The sequence below is a fragment of the Aspergillus thermomutatus genome (assembly GCF_002237265.1).
Source record: "Aspergillus thermomutatus strain HMR AF 39 chromosome Unknown NODE_101, whole genome shotgun sequence".
In the NCBI taxonomy this organism is placed as follows: domain Eukaryota; kingdom Fungi; phylum Ascomycota; class Eurotiomycetes; order Eurotiales; family Aspergillaceae; genus Aspergillus; species Aspergillus thermomutatus.
This window is the reverse complement of record NW_020798150.1, coordinates 1,676-17,848: the sequence shown is the minus strand read 5'-3', so window position 1 is coordinate 17,848 and position 16,173 is coordinate 1,676. Positions and strand designations below refer to the sequence as shown.

At 48.6% G+C, this 16,173-nt stretch overlaps 2 protein-coding genes across 2 annotated transcripts; both read right to left on the bottom strand.

Annotated features, from left to right (window-relative positions):
• Positions 1 to 8,807: 8,807 nt before the first annotated feature.
• CDV56_101416 (LLM class flavin-dependent oxidoreductase) lies at positions 8,808 to 9,878 on the bottom strand (the record flags this gene model as incomplete). The annotated part of the gene is made up of 1 exon (XM_026755035.1): positions 8,808 to 9,878. One exon carries the CDS (start codon positions 9,876 to 9,878, stop codon positions 8,808 to 8,810), a length of 1,071 nt encoding a protein of 356 aa, XP_026614206.1.
• A 339-nt stretch (positions 9,879 to 10,217) lies between these two features.
• CDV56_100554 (uncharacterized protein) lies at positions 10,218 to 15,369 on the bottom strand (the record flags this gene model as incomplete). The annotated part of the gene is made up of 4 exons (XM_026754173.1): positions 10,218 to 12,139; positions 13,473 to 15,181; positions 15,238 to 15,311; positions 15,358 to 15,369. The coding sequence occupies 4 exons, from the start codon at positions 15,367 to 15,369 to the stop codon at positions 10,218 to 10,220; spliced, it is 3,717 nt and encodes a 1,238-aa protein (XP_026614205.1).
• Positions 15,370 to 16,173: the final 804 nt, after the last annotated feature.

The window sequence follows — 16,173 nt, the reverse complement described above, 5'->3', positions numbered from 1 at the left end:
AATTGTATTTGCACCGACACTGGGCTGCCTCCCTGTAATGGGATCTGTGTAAGCTAATGTTATTTGCTATTCCCTCTGTTGCTCTCTATTTCACAATACAAGACTAATGTTGGGTTTCACATCAGTGTTCATACCCTGTTCTTGCATGCTGTGCTGGACTTTGTGCATCCACTGAATCAAATCCCAATAACTGTGGAGTATGTGGTAATATGGTATGTTAACGTCTCTTCTTTTTCCTACTGAGGCAGGCAACTGATCTGGTCTTTACACAGTGCCCAGCAACAAATCCAACCTGTGCTGGGGGTATTTGCACATGACACAGAATAACCAGCATTTACTATTACTGGTTTGGATATTGTGTAGTTTTCAGCACCAGAATCATCCATTAAACAAGTTACTGCAACATTTTCCCGCTTTTGCATTCTACATGGGGTCTGAACCAGTCAGATTGGCGCAGTGATCAAGGAAATGAACAAAATGATGGTCACAATGCAAGGTTGGTGCTCTTCTTACATGTCCTGCACTCAGGAACTTGATGTATTGCCCCCTAAATAGCTAGATGCAACCAAGAGAAGGGTTGAAGGCGTTCAGCAATCTAACATTTCATCCATTTCGTTCTTACTCTGAAATAATCCAGACAGAAGAGTAGGATCTCCTGGTGGGTGAAGTACTCGGAGAGGACAAACGATAGAGCATAGACTCCACTAATCCTAAGCCAACATAGCCACATTGAAGTCCCAGAAGCGCTAGATAGCGTCGGACGAACTCTATATCAGCAAAGGCGCTTTTGCACTTTCCACAGTACAGATATAAGGCCTTTCGCATGTGTGAATCCTAGCGTAGGTTATAAGTGTATGCATAGTCAGGACTCTTGTCACAGCGAGCCATTGTGTGCTTAAATGGTCACTTGTCTATATGTATTGAATATATTCAAAACTAGAGCAAACTATTAGGGAGTGGATCTAACCCTTTTTCTATTCAGAAATGCGCATTTGAAACCTTGTCCTCTAAAGAAATCCACCAAGACAGCCGCAAGAGATGGCCTGGGATGACCGTTCCAGCATCAAGTTTGGAGAGAATCCTTGGCTCTGCAGCGCTTGTTGAAGGTTCAAGGAGGGCAGGGTCCTGATTGAACAATATTGAAGAGCAAAATTGGGATTAGCATTCCTTGTTTGTATTTCTTTATGACTTATATGTTTAACCACAAGATCCTCAAATGCTAACAGGTATTATCTTATTACTTGCCAATGATACTCAATCACAGCAGATTATCAAGGGGCGTTAAGGACGTTTGATCAGTACACATATCCATGTGTCTGAGTCATGTAACACAAATGGAAAGGTGCGCCTTGGATGTTTGCTAACAAGGACTTCTGATTGATGGGCTATGCAATAGCATTTTGTTGGCCTAAGCGTCCGGATCCGGGGATTGCTTGGCGGATTACTGGAGTCGAGACTCTTTGCCCTTATTTGAAACTGTCAGGCAGCTTGTGGAGCCGTTCAGAATGACATGCGGCAAGGGCTTTATGCAGCAAAACCAAAAGGGACATCTTTAGTTTTGTTCTAGCCAACCTGTGTCTATAGCATTAACTTATTCAGTCCATCGCCTGGTAAGCCAGAATACCAAGGGAGGCCAATGCTCAAGGCCAGCCTTACCAGTCTAAGATAGCCGTCCTTTTGTTCACCGTTAGAAAAGGCAACCCTAGGGCCTCACATTAAAGTATAAACCTCAGGCCATTACATAACTCCACTCTTACACCTTCCTGTCACCTGGAATCCATAGTCTGGGGCATTGCTATGGCCTTCTTTATCATGATGTTTATCCCTACTTAAAGTAATTCCAACGTCTTCCTTTCCTTACATAGAGAACTAAGGTCATCTTTACTTACCTCTTGCGGTGTGTCTCATTCACAACATTATAGGTTAGACCAGCTACATACTATAGTCAGTCTTAGTTTTATATAGGTATAGAGTGAAGGTTCTTCCAGAGGTCAGTTTTAACTTAGTCTGTCTAAAACAATGCTGGATCAAGGTTCTAAGAATCATAACCATCTGCGGCCGGCAATGCGGCATGATAGATAGAAACTCACACACTCCCTAGTGGTTGTGCTTTTTGTGGCCGTGCGGCAAAAGTAAATTATGGTCTTAATTATAATGGCAGATTCACTGGGTATTCTAGGCAAGACGGTGCAAGTAGAGAGTTGCATGGATTCAATCTTATTAATCCTCCTGACTGCATAGTTCAAACGTCTAATAAATACTCAAAGTGATCATGGCGCATGGGCCTAGTGCATGAATCACAACTAACTTGGATTCTGCATAAATAAAACCGTCGCTGTGTAACAGTGGAGAAGGTTCATGTTATTGCTGTCTGTGGATGTTCTAGTCACAAATTAAGATCATGGGTTCCATGTCTGTCAGTTTCTCATGCAACCATATAATGATCCCTTCCCTCTGTTTAGTATGCAGTTCATTTCCACATTGATCATTCCCACCAAAACCAAGCAGGCTTTCTGCAGTGATGTCTCAAAACAGTGTCAGACGGTTCAAATGTGCCTGGATACACTGCGGGAAAGTCAGTGGATTCGTTTCCGAGCACTCGATAGGATTCGGCCTGGCTAATGACCTCGTCCACAGTCTTTTAAGAGGAACGCAGACCTTTGTAGGCATCGCCGAATCCACACCAATGAGAGGCCCTACCATTGCCTGATTGATGGTTGCAATAAGAGCTTCATTCAACGCAGTGCTCTGACAGTACATGTCCGAACGCACACTGGAGAACGTCCTTATGTATGTGGTTTTGGCGCCTGCCTCAAGGCATTTTCTGACGTAAGTCCTGAAATTCTCAAATTCTACTTTCAAAGTTGCATCCTACAGGTGATATAACTCCATTCTACAGACCTCAAGTTTGGCTCGCCATCGCCGAAGCCACACAGGGATAAAACTCTACAAATGCCCAGAGCAATCATGCAATAAGAGGTAGGAAGAAACAGATATCCCGCAAGTATACTCAGAACTAAAAATATTCTTCTTCTCCGCAGTTTCTCTCGGAAAGCATCGCTGGCAAACCATCAACTACACCATCATATGCCTGGACAAGTCAATGCCATACACGGATACCCGAATCTGTGTCCGCTACCATCACAGTTCATCATTCCTGCTCCGATGCCTAATGTCCCGAATGAATTCCTACAAGCACCCTCAGGTTTAGGCCAGCTACCGGCTCTGAATTACGGACTTTACCTACAACAAAGCCTTCCAACGAGTTACTTAACTGCAGGGCTGGAGACCTCCCATCGATCAAACATAGCGGTTATGTCACTGCTGCAGATGCAACACACACAGCAGAACATGCAACTATCAGCCCAACAGGACGGCCAAAACTGCCTAGGCTCTCCCATGCCGGGCCTTTATTGGCCTGTCATTACTGGATAGTTGTTTTGCGAGGGAGATGCATACCTTTTAAATAAGTGAATGGAATGCATTGCATGTCAATGACGCTGTTGAGTAAACTGAACATTAAAGTATTCCTTTAATCTGTTTCAATAGTAAAGTCCTGTAGAGCTGGATAACTTTGGGACTTCGTCGTAATCCAGGCTCTGCCTCTCACCACCATTGGGAGGTCGTAGTGTTTGCACTCTCTTCTGCCGTATACAGTACTAAACCGCCTGTTTTATCTCCGCCATAATACGTACATGGCGTTGGATGTCGTATGTGAAGCCCGTTGCCAACTATAGAACGCACCACAGATGAAGACTAGTTTGCGCGAGCTTCATTTGCTGGCATGGCAATATACACCATACACAAAGGCATCCTGATATCTCTCATCAGTGTTCTCGCTGCATTATGCTTTCCTTTCGCTGTAGTTCGGCGTTTTAGACATGGTAGTAGCTGCGGGTTGTTAGAGCAAAATAAAGAGCCTTCCTGCCCAAGGAAACTTAGATGAGAAGTGGTTCGAGCACTTGCACTTAGCTTTCAAACTTATCTACTATAAACAGCGGCTATGGAATGGAACTACAGAAGATGATCTGCGGAACCGTGTGCTTGTAATAAGGGCTAAGTATCATCTTGAGAAGTATTATTCCGACAGCTTTGCAACCTAGTGTTGCAGGAGGCCACACTTGGAAATTAGTCAAAGTTCATTGAAAGGACCCTTGACAAGTAGGTAATTCCCTTCTTGATTAACAATTTCTAGAGACATAGATGTGCCATCTCCATGTTCTCTGCTCGGGCGAAAGTTAACTACCTGCCAGAGTTGTGGCTTGATTTCTATGGGAAGATAAAACCCCTAGCTTGATTTATCAATGTGGCTAATTTCTTAATTGCGTAATAACTTGTCATTCAGTAGTCTCAGATATGATTATCAATGTAAATCGAAAACCGAGATGTTAGAGAGCGTTTACCTGTGAGGTTGAGCTCACTGGCACCATCAAAAGCATTGCATGAGAAAAGTAGCAGACATAGTAAGCAACCATCAATAGCAAAACAACTGATATTCCTGATTACTTCATGTTGAAATGAGCGCGGCTAGAAAGTGCTAATGAGGTTGAACTCATTTACCCTATCCCCCATAGAATATTCGGACGGATGTTGAATTCCGTGGAAACTATGGATTGTGAATTAATATGTAGATCAACCTTCTGACATCATGAGCCAACTTACTGATTCTCTGAATCTCACTACGCAGAGCAAACCCCATTGACACAGTTGGGCGTGCCTCCAGTGCACTGTGGGAAGTAGCAATTTAGTTTGGGCCTCGTGTATGAGGCGATAAAAATCAACAGGCTGACTTACAGCATTGCCACATGTACCACAGTTAGCAGCGTCAGCCTGAGTATTGGTGCAAGTATCGGAGCAGCACGCAAGAGTACCATCAGTACACTATGTAACCGAAAGTCAGCGCCCTGCTCTACCGTCGAGGAAATAAGCATAACTTACACAGCTGGTGCCGCATGGAGGCAATGTAGTGTCAGGACAGACACAAGAACCACCAGTACAGGTTGAACCACCAAGGCACTATCAATAATCCACAATTAATGCCGTGTTATTCTAGGTAACAGGAGGACGCGGATGACTTACAGCAGTACCACATGTTCCGCAGTTTGTGCCAGTGGTTAAGTCTGCGCAGGTCCCAGAGCAGCAGCCTTGGCCTGATGTGCACTTTAAGTGTATAAAATCAGCTATACAGGCAAATATTATTCAAGGATGTAAGCAGACTCACAGTAGTACCACATGCTCCACAGTTCGAGGTGTCGGTATTCTCATTAACGCAGACCCCATTGCAGCAGCTCTCACCTGTCCCACACTATTAAGAAGGCAAGATTAGTTATCACTTTGCAATAAAAGAGGCAATAGGCTCACAGCATTGCCGCATGTGCCGCAGTTAGTGGTGGTAGTAGTGTCAGTGCAAGTCCCGCTGCAGCAGTCCTGAGTTGATGTACACTGTTAAAGTCATCTAGTCAGTCATAACAGTAGTTGGTATTGAGAACTTCCAATAGTAAGACATACTATGGTGTTACATGTTCCACAACCGCCGTCAGTGCTCTGTAAGTTAGTGCAGCCCCCATTGCAGCACGCAAGACTAGGAGCTGAACACTATCAGCCAGTATAATGTCAGTTGGTCATGTTGCTATAAAGGATGGGAGACTGGGAATCTACTTACACACTGTCCGTTGCATGGAGGCAATCCAGTGCTACTACAAATACAAACACCATTAGAATTGCAGGTTGAACCGGTAGGACACTATCTATATTAGAATTGCTCATGTCGTTTGAATATGGTAGGTGCTGACTTACAGCGTTTCCACACGATCCACAGTTAGTGTTGCTAGTCAATGTTGTGCAAGCTCCATTGCAACAGATTTGACCTGTTGAACACTATAGAAGGGGATTAATAAAAATGTTATGGTGAATATTATGATATGACTTACAGCGTTGCCACATGTTCCACAGTTAGATGTTGTTGTTAGAGTAGTGCAGACGCCATTGCAGCATGTCTGACCAGATGCACACTTTCCAGATAATATCAGCCAGGAATTCCATATAGCTTAGAGTAGTTGCACCTACACATTTTCCTCCACAGGTTGCCTGGTTATTATTAGCAACGCAGGCACAAACACCATTGCTGCAGATCGCGCCAGCTGGGCACTATATAAACATTATCAGTAACCCCTCATGTTGAGCAAGTAGAGATACATACAGTACGAGCACATGTTCCACAGTTTTGAGTATCTACAGACAGTAGTCTGCAAACTCCGCTGCAGCAAGTCATGCCAGCAGGGCACTTTGGAATAGTATCATATTAGTCACGGGCATTCAGAATAGCGATTATCTGACTTACTGCTGGGGAGCAAGCTTGGGCCCATGACGTGCTTATAAAAGTTGCTATTTAAGCCATGGTTAGCTTAAACTTGAAGCATGGTAGACGGAATTGGAAGCTCACCAAACGCAACTGCGAAGATTATCAGTACTTTAACCATTGTGTACCGGCTTAAGAGGATAATTCTTGAGTAGTCAATATAATCCCAATGGTGTCTGTAGTTATCTGAACTGGTTAAGAGTGAGATGGCATCGCCTTTATATATCCCCTTTCCTTCACTCACTGCCACCACTATGGAATATTAGGTTCAGCAAGGAGATTCTGTAATGGATGGTCTATGTTCCATGAAAGATTCCAATGCCAATATTGTGACATTCCATGTGAGCCTGGCCACAAAGGTTGGCCATACTCGTCCTAAGCTTACTGACCTCCTGACCCTCGACATCGTCGGTTCGCCCTTACTCAACACTATCCAAGGTATCATACGATTTCTGTGCTACCCACGGCCACTCCGGTATTCTGGCTAGTCTGTTCGCCTTTCTGGTTGGCTTGATTTCAGTTCTTGGGCTCTTCCCATGACCAGAGGTGATCTCAATTCGGCCGATGGAGGACAGTTGCGGTTTTTTCTGCTGTTCAGAACATACTAAAACCTAGAGGATGGTTTTATAAGTCAGCCTGATTTGTAGAATATCTCATTCTCCAGTTCCTAATATACAGTATCATTCTCCTCCTTTGAACGCTATCAAGGTACTGGCTCACTCTCGGCCGAAAGTACCGGTCCCATTTATGATACAGAAAGCCATGGTATTTTCCGAGGAGCAATTGTCATACTTAATTGGACCATACAAGGACGCTTCCTTTGATCTGCGGAATAGTCATGCCGAGAAACTGATATGCAGTAGTGCTGACGATCAGTCATATTTAGAGGCACATTAAGCAGATCATGAACCATGCGGCCTGAGCAAAAGGCACACACACTTATGTCAACCGGCAACATGCTGACATTCTTATCCGGGAATTCTGCCCCTGTCATAAAGAGTTTCAGGAAATGTGTGAAAGCAAACTTCTCAAGGCCTGAACCACCTAGCTTGTCTGGGAATATAGACTTGTTTCAAGCAATGTTTGTCTTTCAGAGAGCCGTCAGGCGCTTCGAGTATTCAGGCGAAGACATTGAATAAGTTACTGATATATCACTTTACTGGGTGTTTTGTCGAAGTAAAGGAGGGTTTGGTTTCAGATGTTGTGGAACCAAACGCACAGGATAATCACAACGGCTACAACAAAAGTCCTTTACTACTTTCTCCGTAATCTTACCACTTCATTTCGATATCAACAAGCGCAGGTCCGAGCCTGACATCCTTGCATCTTCCACCCAGCCTTAGCCATAGGTGTGCACAACAGTAAAATAGGACAGTGTTCTAGCTATGAACAGGCACATTACCTTGGGCCTAGAAGGGATGAACTCAGCCATCTCATTCTGCTGTCTAAGCGAAGTGTAACATTCAAACATAGGGTCGATGACTTTCAGCACAATAGATGCCATCGTGCGGCCTAAACGAAGAATACAATGTCAGCCGCGGGGGAAGACTTCGGCATGAGGAATTCCATTGTGTGGCCTAAGCAAAGGATCAGCAATTGCCTTCACTGAACAGTAGTAGTGTTTTTGATCTTATTCGTTAGACTATGAGACAAGGACCTCGTGCCCATTTTGCAGGATGTATGGATTGAGGTGCGTGATAGGTGCCAGTGCCTCTGCCATATAGCTAGCAGGAGGAGGACCGTGTGCTATGGATCCTCCTAAGGCACGGTAGTACTTTTCTTATCATCTTCTGATCCTTCTCCTATCCTGAGAATATGGTGTCTAACACATTCATGGACTAGAACGTGACCGCAGTCCACCCAACCTAATTGATTTCCTGGCAGCCTATTCGACTGTACCATTAATTTAAGACCCTGGGGTGGGGTGGATCACGTATTGGTTGGCTCGCATCTCACTCCCCGGGGAATGAGTCGATGTTTGAGGACGTATCTTCCTTCTTAGACGTAGAGGAGATAATTGTAGGCGGGTACCTTGTAGCATGCAGTGAAGTAGGGAATCATTCTGTCTGGCCGCTATTAGCCAATCATTGGGTTTGTTATAGTAGGGTAGAACAGGGAATGCATAACTCGTCGTACAGTGGGATCGGATGTCTGGGCAGTCCATGACAGTCGAAGTTGTCGATCTCGCTAGATGGTCAGTAGCCAGAGTGCCCTGTTGGAAGTTGCCATTAACAGCTTGCAAAGTTCATGCGAGTCAGGGTTGAATAGGAGGTCACTGATCTGGGAAGCCGTACTATCGTTGATATTCACTTGCGAGTCGAGGATGTACATCAACATGGTGGGAATAGTTCCATATTGTCATAATATCATCCAGTCTTCTGCCAGGCTTAAGCACGCACATGCTCCAAATCAACATATCACAATAGAAGTGGCTTTTGTTTCCCTCCTCCTAGTTGGATACAGTCTCCGCCAATATCTCCCTCACTCTAGGCAGAATATACCTCCCATAATCCACAGCGTCATTATAGTTATCATATCCCCGAATCGAGAGAAACTCCGCCCCCAACCGCACATAATCCACCAGCGACTGCGCAATCGTCTCGACCGATCCTACCAGCGCCGTCGATGCCCCGCGTGCATTCGTCGCCGTCACAGTGGGATACCACAACGCCCGATCCTGCACCTCACCCCGGGCCGCAATCTCCAAAAGCCGCTGCGACCCGACATTCTGCGGTGGCGCGCTCTTCCTCCCACCAGCATTCGCCTGCAACGCCTCCAACACACGATGCGCCCTCGCCCACGCCAGCTCCTCCGTCTCCGCCACGATAGGCCGAAACGTCACCCATATCCTGGGCCTATCGTCCTCCTTCCTGCCGGCCTGTTCGGCTTCAGCGTAGATCCGGTCAATCTGCTCCTTCGTCTCCTTCAAGGGCTCCCCCCACAGCCCAAAGATATCGGCTAGCTTGCCGCCCACTCGATACGCTTCGTCCGAGGAACCACCCACGGAGACGGGGATGGTCTTGTTGACCGGTCGAACGCGGTTACTGAACCCGTTGAACCGGAAGAACTCACTGTCCCAGTCGAATGCGTCGGGGGATTCCCATGCCCGGCGGAGGATGAGGATGTACTCCTCCAGCCGTGCGTATCTCTTTTCCTTCGATAGGAAGTCGCCCTCGCGCGCTTGTTCGACGTCGCTGCCGCCGGCGATGAGGTGCACGACCACCCGGCCGTGACTGAGCTGGTCGAGTGTCGCGAGGGCCTTTGCGGCGACGGTTGGGAAGAGGGTGTTGGGGCGCAGGGCGATGATGATCTTCAGGTTTTTGGTGACGGAGGCGATGGTGGCGCCGATGGTGAAGGGGTCGAAAGATGAGGAGTCGTACGGGACGAGAGTGTGGGTGAAGCCGTAGTCGTCGAGGGTGCGGGCGTAGCGGATGAGAAAGTCGGTGTCAACGCCGGCATTGGGGATGGGATGTAGTTCCGTGGAGGGATTGGGGAAGGTGAGGCTGATGAAGGAGGGCATTCTCTTTGGTCTACTGGGTAGTGAGGCTTCGGTGGTCTATCTCGGGAAGAAGGGTTGTATTTATATTTCTGAGCACATGCTGATTGTGCTGACAGAAAGAAGGTGCTATATGACGAGAAATGCAGCAAGATCACGCCTTCGATTATCTCCGTAGAATTAAAGAGATATGCCAGTGAGAAGTGTACAAATGACAACGGTCATGCCTTTTATTCGTCATCTCAGCTTATCCTATGAATGCCGTTGGTCCAGATGATATATAATGGCGTCAAATAACCAACAGTCACACCATGTACATCCACTCATACGCCCGAATGAGATACATTTACAATATCATCTGCCTTAAACTGCCATCCACATTCCCAACCCCACCGCAAACCCGCCTACCAGCCAGTTCAATCCTTCCCTGTATGCTGTCCTGTCTGCTGCAGAAGTAGACTTACTCCCCAACACCTGGCTCGGTTCATATGTCCCAGGAGTTGAGCTATCCACTGTTCCGTTCCAACAATACTCCTTGAAGCAACTGTTGCACACCTCCGGCATAGATGTATTCGTCCGATACAGCGACCGCTGTAGAATGGCACACCCAACACAGCTCGGCCAGGACTTGTCGGCGGTTCCATTCCCCCGCGTCACCACGTTATACCCATTCGTGATGATCTCATCCCGCTGGGAATCCGAGTACGACAGCTGGAAGGTCGACGTGTTGCTCTGCGCGCTGTATGGCGCATTGGGCAGGTAAACCACCAACGGCGCCGGCGCCGACAGATTCGCGGGATCGCACCCGAAGAAGGTAGGTCGAGTGTTCAACCCCAGGTTGATGAAGGTGTTCACGTCCGGCACAGCAGGGAAGACCGTCCCGTTGCCGATTCCCGAGCTATTCAGACTTCGCTCGTAGGTCGCGACTAGCGACGACCCGTTCGGCCAGTTGTACTCCGTGTCGGCTGAGGAGTCAACCGCGAAGATCACGTCGACGTGGCGGGTAGGCTGGATGAGCGGGTGCAGGGGGATATTCTGGCCGTCCTCGCCGCCGTCGACGACATCGAGCTCGCGGCTCTGCGAGTATGATGCCGTGGAATTGCGATACCCGTAGAACGGGTTGGGGCCGTACACGGCGATGTCGTCGCCGTCTTGGCCCAGTGCGGTGAGGATCTTGGAGAAGGCCTCCTTGACCAGGTCCGGGAGGTCGGTCGTGTTGAGCCGCAGGATGAACTGGTTGAAGAGCGAGGAGGAGGTGCCCATGACGAAGCCTGCATTATCAAAACCGCGCACGCAGGATTCGCCGCTGGGGAGCTGGCCGTTGTCGAAGCGCGAGCCGAGATACTCGAGCGGCGCAAAGCCGAAGATAGAGGGATCAAACGAGCCAAACTCCCATGGGTTGAACTCGTAGACGGTCGAGTTGCTGCCGATCAGCAGCTCGCCCGGGTTCCGGCCGTCCGCGACCAGGATGGGGAGCGGCATCTCGCCGCGCTGGAAGGAGTTGGTCAACGCGATGGACGACCAGGTGTAGTTTGGCCCGCCGTTGCCGGTCGGATCGTTGATGAATTGGTAGGACAGAGCGCGGCCCCAGTAGTCCGTTAGCGAGGTGTTGAAGCCCGCGTTGCTTTTACCGTCGACTGCTTCGAGCAGGTTCTTCCAGTAGTCGGCCGTGGACAGGAACTGCAGGTGTTTGGCCTTAGGGCCTTCCAGGATAGACGTGGAAAACTGCCATACGTCGCCATTGTCTCCAGATTGGAGGTCTGAGATGGTTGTGAAGTTGTTCACATACACAGAGCCCACCAGCCATCCTCCTCCGCTCAGTCCGGATACATATGTTGCCGCCTGCAGTAGACCCCCGAGCTGTCCAGATGCCGTCGAGCCTTTTGTTCGGTTGTCAAAGGCCTTTATAGCTCCAGCTCCATTGGTCAGAGCCCGGTATCCACCCCCCGAAACAGCGATCGCGATATTCGGCAGGTTGGATGCATTACTCGACACGCGGTCGATGTAGCTCGCGGCATCGAAAGAGGTGAGGTTGAGCCGCCCTAGCAGGTCCTTCATAGGCTGGACGGTGTTGTTGCGACGGATCTCGAGCCAGGCAGTTTCGTTCGGAGAAAGCGATCCTGCACCCCGAATGCTGGGTCGTGTAGCTGGACAGGACACGTTCGCCGGAGTATAGCCATCAGGGGCGTTGGGGAGGGCTCGGATAGACAGGTCGAGAGGAGTCGCCGTGGTTACGGCCAGGGCCGTTAGAAGGGTGAAAATGGCCTTCATGTCGACGCCTCCCACTGTTCTGAAGAAGAGAACATTTCCAACATGAAGGATAACAAAGATTGACGTAGTAGATATACTCGGTTCTCGGCAACGGGGACATACTTCCGGGAGAGCCGTAAATCATCATCGACCCATCCGCCGCTGGACGCTCCCAACAAATCAGATGGCTGCAGAGAACAAACTGTGGGAATTCCAGAAGATCTGCCAATCATTCAGGTCTCGGTGCCCGCGGGAATGTGGGTCATCTAGGGCTGATTCACAGAGGATGTGTTGTTGTCGGAGCTGAGCATTAGGCAGTGACATTTTTCATTTGCTGCTTCGGGTAAATTATGCATAGCCCCCAGGCAGCACTATTCAGCAGCACTTTTTGTCACTTGTGTTTTCAATACTAAGAAGACTGAGATAGAATGGATATCAAACCTGGATTCTCCACTCCAGCCACTTGTTCATTCTGGAATGCACCAGGTCGCACTGCCACCAGAACCGCAACCCCCCATCGCATTGCCCCCGGGAAATACCTCTGGTCCAGACGATGAAGGCCATATATAACTGCCGTAGATCGAGGCTGTGTTACCGATAATGTTGGCGGTCGCAATGGCCGAGCGCTCCGGCAACTCGACTACTCAGCTTGTTTGATTGTTATTTCTTGAGATGGCGGAAGACTGCAGACATACCTCCTGCCTTGTATACCAACCCGACCTATATAATCAGCTACACTCGCATACAAGGTATAAGTTATACACACACATTAACATGATCACCCCTAGGAAGAACAGCACCTCTATAACCCATAGGAGGAATCTAGCAAGAACCAAACTGGTAAAAGAGGTCATTACTGCCTAACATGCAGATATTATACCCGTGACTGGTCAGACCCATCTCAGCAATAGAGGGAAGCCTACCAGATTGCCATCGCACCACTCAGCAGCCACGATGGCTTCACGCACGTCAGCAGTCTGCCGGCAAGGATCGCCTTATCGCGGGGTTCATCCGCCTGTCACGGCCCAAAGTCCGTACCTGCCTGAAAAACCGTACGACCATGTTAGAAGACGCATAAGGTTGGTCTTTTGTACGTGAGCAACGGCCTCTGCCCATACGGTGAGCTGGAATGGCATTTCATAAGATCCTGAAGCCCAACTTAGGGTCCTAGCGGATAGAGCGGTGGTCCCAGGAGAAAAGAAACAGATGATTCCCCATCACGCCGACTGCCTGTCACTGATCATGCTATCGAACCTTGACCTCTGCGCGTGAGGCCAGCTAAATGCGCGACTATCACCTCCATAGACTCGGATATCCCCCAGCGCGAGGCAGCCGTCCGGAGACATAGCTGCAAAAAGTTTATCTCACATGAAAGATTCACACAAGTCATCGATTCAGCGCATTGTAGTTTGTACAAAAGTTCGAACGCGGTCATCGGCTTCTCAACGCGAGATTCGTCCCATACATCACGCCACGGAGGAGCCTCGGGAATCTCAAGTACGTTGGTACCATGCAAAGGAAGACTGCAGAGGACCAATGCGGCCTGAAATATCGCTGTCGGTATGTGCACGGCATTGGTCTGGTGAAGAGGAATAGTCCGGAGGAGCCGAATAATGGCTGTTGCGTGCAGAAGGGCTCGAATAGCATCTGTTCCTCTGGCCCATTCTGCGAGATGAAGCGGTCTGGCTGAGGATGTTGCTGGGACGCCTGCCAGCTGATTCGGTATTTCAAATGTCCCACGCAATGCATTGTATAGTGGTGTCAGTGGGGCGGCAATTTCTATACAGACTGTATGCCACCGGATCATGATATTATACGCATTTGCCGTGCCGGAGGACATTGCAGGTAGGGTATATGTCTGGTAGACATTGAGTAATGCCTGGACAATTTCCAGTCGTGAGATCAGGCCAAATGACGACTCGTCTACTTCTGTGTCGGAGATCAGTGAGAGAAGCCCCTCGAGTATCACAGAGACACAGAACGGAGATATCTTGGCTAATCCGTTGGGAGACTCCGATTGGAAAATCCGTGTATAGATGGCGGCCATGGATAGCTGCGCCATATCTGCTCTTGACATTGCTACGACCCAGTTGTCTGCGGATCGCGCAGCAAATGCCTCATCCGAACACGCAGCCCCTATCCTGTTGACGAGATGCCGAACACTGGCCGGACAGCCTGATGCCTGCGATATAAAGCCATCCAAGATATAATGTCCAAGCACCGCACGGCGTTGGACTTCTGATGCGGCCCACCTCTCCCACGCAACCTGCTTTTCCTGCGGTGGTGCATCGTCCTCTGGCATTGACAAAGGTCTCTCGTCGAGCGAAAACATTCCGCGTGTTCTTGCCCAGTAAAAGCCCAGTCCATGGAATATAAATGCGGTGGATCTGATATCCGGGTTGGACGAGGCTAAAGCGTATGTTTGACCGAGCAACGCCGTCAGTACCAGCTGCACCCCTTCACATCTATCATGCGGCCCCCGTAGACCGATGAGAGTCTGCCATGACGTTGCCACCGCAGTATGTCCAAGCCTCCAGAGCAGTTCCCCTTTGGCCATCGCATTGGGCATGCATACAAACAATGACCCCAAGGCAACCATATTGAGAAGGAGGGGCGGGATAGCTTTTTGAGACGAGAATGTTGGCTCGTGAATCACGGGGAAAGACGGGGCTATACGTTCAAAGTACTCGTGTAAACAAGCATCAAGGAAGTCGACAGTGATCCCTTTGCCATCATAGTCAGAACTCAATCGCTTCGAGGTATCATGTATCAATTTGAACACCTGCTGGATACTGCCGATCTCGGGTCGCGGGTGCAGTCGATCATCCACAGTGGGATACTCCAGTAATGTTTCAGATGGTGTTTCAAGTCCAGACCAATCGGCCAGAGGCAGGGGAACAACGGGACTGTCGCTTAGCTCTGGTAGCAACCAGTTCAGCAGATCGTCGGAGTCATGGAATGTATTGTGGGTAGCGACATCGCCAGTAGAAAATGCAGTGGTGCCGGCTGAGTGGCGAGCCGTTCTCGACTCTGTGTACTCTTGTAGAGCTTCGACATTAAGATTTGGTGAAAAGTTCCTGGACAAAGGAGCAGAGGGCCGATTCCTTAACTGCGTGTTGGAGTGCAGTCTCACATGCCTCCCGAGAACGTCCTGGCGTCCAAATCCTTTGCCGCATTCGTGACATCGAAAGGGCCTCGAGTTTGAGTCTGGTATATCAGTATCTCTTGTTCAACATTCCGAGAAACCACTTACGTGTTCTTTCATGTCTCTATAGCTCTGATTAGTCGGGGAAAGCACTTAGTGGAGCAGCCACGTACCTGCAGATGCTCGAGTTTAGTGTAAGACTTGCTGCATCTAGTGCAGTGGAAGCGCTTGGATGTGCTTGAGCTAGGGGCTTGAGGACCTGGTGGGGTTTCCATTCTTCAATGCCTCATATTGCTTTGTCTTTGGATGAAGTTGATAGAAGTGGGAAAGGCAGGATGATATGTCTTGACGCGAAGGATAAAGGTGGGGAAATATTTGACTTTTGATTTTCCCACTTCTTCCCACTTCTCCCCACTTCTTCAGAGTAGTGGGGATTAGGGGATGGAATCATGCCAGATCCATGGCTTACTGTTTAAACATCTTGGTATGTGTCGGGAGCTCCATGATGACATTTCATACATCCCAAGGCCTCTGTGTATAGAGCAGGCTGGGTTATCGCAGAATTTCTCGACGAAATATCAGCATCCAAGTTGCCAATGCCACGACGATTGAGACGCGAGCATGCTGTTTACGCTGCCTAGATCAGTAACCACGAGACCAAGCAGGAGATGATTTGGAACGCAAATCTAGCCTGGACCAGTATGCAGGAAGAGGATCCTTTTTCTGAGAATCTCCAGCCATCGAGCGATTTCGGGCCAAAGTCACCAGAAGGTATGCGGTAACCTCAAAACAAAAGAATGGTTGGATGGGTAGCAAGACTTCGTTTCTCGAAATATACTTACGCACCCAACAGGAGAAATTTGTAGGATGTATGGTTACTCTGCGGAGCAAATTAAGCGTAAAGTAATTCCTTTTCATTTAATT